Source organism: Coffea arabica, chromosome 2c, assembly GCF_036785885.1.
Source record: "Coffea arabica cultivar ET-39 chromosome 2c, Coffea Arabica ET-39 HiFi, whole genome shotgun sequence".
In the NCBI taxonomy this organism is placed as follows: Eukaryota; Viridiplantae; Streptophyta; class Magnoliopsida; order Gentianales; family Rubiaceae; genus Coffea; species Coffea arabica.
Window position 1 is genome coordinate 29,101,286 of NC_092312.1, and position 5,060 is coordinate 29,106,345.

The 5,060-nt window shown below is 37.1% G+C and overlaps 1 protein-coding gene across 1 annotated transcript; it reads left to right on the forward strand.

The window, feature by feature from the left end:
- LOC113727144 (probable arabinosyltransferase ARAD1) lies at nucleotides 1-3,250 on the forward strand. The gene is made up of 3 exons (XM_027251150.2): nucleotides 1-709; nucleotides 1,406-1,659; nucleotides 2,472-3,250. Exons 1-3 carry the CDS (start codon nucleotides 73-75, stop codon nucleotides 3,021-3,023), a joined length of 1,443 nt encoding a protein of 480 aa, XP_027106951.1. The 5' UTR covers nucleotides 1-72; the 3' UTR covers nucleotides 3,024-3,250.
- Nucleotides 3,251-5,060: the final 1,810 nt, after the last annotated feature.

A 5,060-nucleotide genomic window follows, 5' to 3' on the forward strand; every position in this document is an offset into this window, starting at 1 on the left:
TTTTAGATCTGTTCCGGAGCCAAACCCATAATCTCATTCGGTTAGACTCTGGTTTTCCACTCCGACCCCACAATGCCGCTGAAAACAATCTCCGGCACAGGCAGAACATGCTCGATTTCGTCCGTTTTCATCACCTTCTCCCTTCTCTGCATCCTCCCACTCTCTTTTTTCTTCTTCCTTTCCAATCCTAGATCGACCCCTCCTCAGAATCTCCTAAACAAGCTTCAAATCTCCGAAAATTCCATCAAAGTCTACATCTCAGAGCTTCCCAGATCACTCAACTACGGCCTGTTGGAAACATACTGGGCTTTACCCTCAGATTCAAGGCTTGGAAGTGAAGTAGATAATGAAATCCGAAAGACCCTTTTGTCCAAAACTTCTAAGAAGTTCCCTCCGTACCCTGAGAATCCATTAATTAAGCAGTACAGTGCGGAGTACTGGATAATGGGGGATTTGTTGACGCCTGAAGAGCTCAAGAAAGAATCTTTAGCCAAAAGGGTTTTTGATTTTAGGGAAGCTGATGTGGTTTTTGTGCCTTTTTTTGCTACCCTTAGTGCTGAAATGCAGCTGGGAGTGAATAAAGGGGTGTTCAGGAAGAAGGTCGTGGAGAATGAGGATTATCAGAGGCAAAAGATGGTGGTGGATCTTGTGAAAAAATCTGAGGCTTGGCTGCGGTCCGGTGGTCGTGATCATGTCTTTGTTCTTACCGGTAATTTGCGAATTTAGGACAATATTTATGTGTTTTCTTTATAATTGATTTGAGTTTTGGTGATGATTACTAGTGATGGCTGATTTCTTCCTAGTGTAAATATACTTGTGTGAATGGCAATGCTGGTTGCTTTGGTTATCTGTATATAGATGTATGCCTTGCGGAAAAATGCTACATTTATTTGATCTATTGGCGGCTGCAAAACTTATGACTCGCAATGTGCCCTTAAACAAACTGAGTAGGCAAAAGATCTGTACTTGAATTAACGACATTGTCTCTGTTATGCCACTAGGCAAATGGGAGTAGATGGTCAGGCTGTTGTTTGTGTATTCGCTATTTGAATCACTACAATGTTTTCATGTTTAGTCTAGTCTTGGTTGGAGTTTGATTCATGTCTGATTTTATTGGACTGTGCATGTCATTTTTTTTGAATGGGGAGTAGATTGCTTTGCTAATGTACCAATGAAAGGATTAGCATAAACAGGCTTCAGTTAGCTTTGGAGCAGGAAATTATGACTTGAACTTGGTGTTTTGTGCATTTGCTAGTCCATAATAAAGTTGTAGGGCGGTTTTTTCTTTTATCTTGTACCATATGAATATTTTACAAGAGAGGAAACTGTATTGCATGCTGTTGCAGCTTATAATTTAGTCTTTGGATTGTCAGGTTGTGTTAAAACTTGAAGCATTCTTTGGCAGACCCTGTTGCAATGTGGCATGTAAGAGAGGAGATAGCCCCTGCAGTTCTACTTGTGGTGGATTTTGGTGGGTGGTACAGGGTTGACTCAAAAGGTTCAAACGATAACTCATCAGATATGATTCATCATACTCAGGTTTCTTTACTGAAAGATGTAATCATTCCCTATACCCATCTTCTGCCAAGGTTGCAAATATCAGAAAACAAGAAACGCCATACTCTTCTTTATTTCAAAGGAGCTAAGCGTCGGCATCGGGTTAGTATTCACTATGTAGATTATTTGGCTGCTTAAGTATTGGTTTGTGACCAATGCCCAAGGTGTATTTATCATTACCAAAATGTAGATTAAACATTTATACTGAGTTTTCTTATTAGAGTAAATCAAGTTAGTGGTTTACATTAGTTTCATGCACATTCACAAAATTGTCTTTTCCTAGTTGCCGCTTGCATATTTTTAAACCATGAACAGTATCTTTTATGAAGTTCATTTGTCTCTTTTTGAAAATTTTCTTCAGGTATGGAAATGAATTCTTTTTCATCTTGTCGGCCTCTCCAGTAGATTTTCTTGATCCAAATAATTTTCTGCCATTACCTCCTTTCGAAATTGGAATTTCTGTAACTTTACATTATTGGTTTGTCAATAATTAAATTGGATACTTGAAGCAAATGTTTCTGCAACAATTAATATGCACTGTTTAAATCATGAGTATCTGTTTGTAAGTTTACAGCAATTGCTCAGTTCAATACCCAGTATTCTTTTTTATATCCCCTGATTGTCAGAAAGGTTTTCAAATTGGTCTCTCAAGTTTCTATTTCAATCAGGGAGTAAGTGCTGTATTCAGTGCTGCTGGATATTGAACTCCCACAATTATTTGCAAACCCTTTAGCCTGAAGGCAAACCAATATTACCTTTATTTTGTGTTTTTCTTTTTTAATGAAAAACTTAGCTTCTCTGCCCCTTGATGACTCTAAGTTAGATAATATTTGAAATCTGCATTTCCATTGTACAAAATATAAAAACTAATAACACTTGTTTTTATTACGGATTCCTAAAATTCTAATTCGCAGGGTGGTCTAGTTCGGGAAAAATTGTGGGATTTGCTAGTAAATGAACCTGGAGTTGTAATGGAAGAAGGCTTTCCTAATGCCACTGGCAAGGAGCAGTCAGTACGGGGTATGAGGACATCAGAGTTCTGTTTGCATCCAGCTGGGGACACGCCAACCTCGTGTAGACTTTTTGATGCTATTCAAAGTCTCTGTATACCTGTAATAGTCAGTGACGACATAGAGCTACCATTTGAAGGAATTGTGGATTATGCAAAATTTTCAGTATTTGTTGCTGTTAGTGATGCATTAAGACCAAATTGGCTTGTCAGCCATCTCAGAAGCTACTCTGATGAACAGAAGAACAGGTTCCGTAGAAATATGGCCCAGGTTCAGCCTGTATTTGATTATGATAATGGTCATCCTGGTGGTATTGGTCCTTTGCCTACCAATGGGGCGGTAAATCACATATGGAAAAAGGTTCTGCAAAAACTGCCCCTTATAAAAGAAGCCATAGTGCGAGAGAGGAGAAAACCTTCTGGTGTTTCAGTTCCACTCCGTTGCCATTGTACATGAATTATTCAATTGAATGGTAGGTTTATTAATTTGTTGTAACAATTCCCTCATTCCCCTCAAATTTTATCAAAAATAGTTTTCTTTTCCTTTTGATGAGTTGATTCTTTGTTGAGATATGGTTCATTAGGACCACAGACCTTTTGCTCTCTTTGCTCTTGAATTTCCAGAGCATGAATCTCTTGATCAATTTAAATTATATAGAATGGATATCTCTTTCTAATTGCCTACTGGAGAGGGATATAGTGGTAGTGACCAAATTGCCTATACTAAACTTTTAAGGCAGAAAAAGAATAGTTTTATGACCTTGTTATTCAAGGCAATTTCTTGTGGAGATAGGTTTTATGATTCTTCCCATCTGAAGATGCTAGCAAAAATGCTGCTACTTGATGCAGCACCCCTTTCCAAGCCAAAGCTTGTAGACATTATAATGTTTCTTTTGGTTTGAATGGAATGTCCATCTATTTGTTGTATAGCTTCTGAAAAAGTTGTCTATTTCTTTTCTGTTTTATGAGTCCATTCCTCGTTGCAAAAGCTCATCATTGTTGCTCCAGAAATCATCTTTCATCAGTTATTATTTTCAAGATAACCATACTCTAGATTGATGCATTTTCACACTTGATCGACAGATAAGCCAATGCGTTCTGGAAAGGAATCTAAGAATGAAATGTGTTTGAACGTTTTATGGTCTCTCAAGACATTGTCATTTTAGGTATTAGCTTTGGATTTGTCTAACGTGTTTCTAATGGGCACTCGTTACTACACATAAATTGCACTTAACTTATAATGTGAATAGACTATTGCAATTATTACACTCCCTGCATTTTTTTTTAAAAATAGTTACATTTTTTCAATAAAAAAAAAAAAAAAACTAACACCTCTATTAATGAGTATGCATCTTTTCAATGAGCATGTGTTAGCCAAATCGATTAACTATAAAGAGATGTAATAAGTTAAGAAATTGCTACTGCATGTTTCTTCTTGGCATCCTTAAGAAGTCCATATGGTAAGGAATGTTTGAAACGGTTTCGAATTACCTTTGCTTGTTATCAGCAACTACAGTTGCCCGTTTATTCAAATGGTTGAAAAGAGAAGATAGTAGGCTAGAAGTATCTGATTCTTTCCTTCCTGAGTCAAATGGTCAAAAGATATATGGATTGTACTTGGCAATGAGCAAAGGGGTGCTTTCATTTGCGACATGCAAATGAAGAGGCCGCCATGTTGTTTAGTGCAAAGCATCCCTCTGCAACACACTGAGTTTGTTTGGATAGAGAGAATTTGGTTTGCTTAATTTATTCTCACAAATCCCAATCACCTTTTTATTTTTTCAATCACCTTTTTATCTCACATACATCACATCACAAAAAGTGCTACAGTAAATATCTCAAATAAATCATCCAAATAAACTCTTATCCAAACAAACTCACTTTCTCCTGGGAAGGGAGACTACATATGGCAAGCAACCACAAGTGGCATTGCATTGATAACCTTTCTTGTAGGAGCCCATGATATTACTTCATTTCTTTTTGTGCTCAAAAAAGAGAAGCAGGCAAATGAGTGTTTGGAAGAGCTCAGCCAAACCTGTCTTCAGTGCCATTTTACTGCTTCCTAACAGAAAGAAAGATTTGCTACATTTTACTAACTTTTGGGGGTTTTTAGATTAAAGTTCTCATGGCATTCTAATGCCAATCTCAGGCTAAAAATTCACAACGTTGCCCCATCCTCGCCATGACAAAGATGCTCACATGAAAAAGAAAAAGAAAGCCCTCCTTTTGAAATGGAAGAATACCATTTTTCATTTGGATAATATTTTGTGCTCCGCCCTGAAATTTCAAAACTAATTGCAGAAACCTACTAAGATTGACTGACTGGGGTATCCATGCATACTAGAACGCAAAGTATGCGACTGAATAAACAGGTAAAAGTAATAAAGGTTAACTTCGATGTTGTAATTTGTAAACTTCATCGCTGGATGCTGTGTAAGATAACTACTTTTTTTTCACTTCATTTTTTTTTCGCTTTGTAATTCTTTTCTAGGTT

What these genes read in the sequence shown, in the direction of transcription:
- LOC113727144 (XM_027251150.2), top strand. Translation starts at nt 73, where the DNA reads ATGCCGCTGAAAACAATCTCCGGCACAGGCAGAACATGCTCGATTTCG. An exon ending in TCATGTCTTTGTTCTTACCG is followed by an intron (nt 710 to 1,405) that starts GTAATTTGCGAA and finishes ATTCTTTGGCAG; the next exon opens with ACCCTGTTGCAATGTGGCAT. An exon ending in GAGCTAAGCGTCGGCATCGG is followed by an intron (nt 1,660 to 2,471) that starts GTTAGTATTCAC and finishes TCTAATTCGCAG; the next exon opens with GGTGGTCTAGTTCGGGAAAA.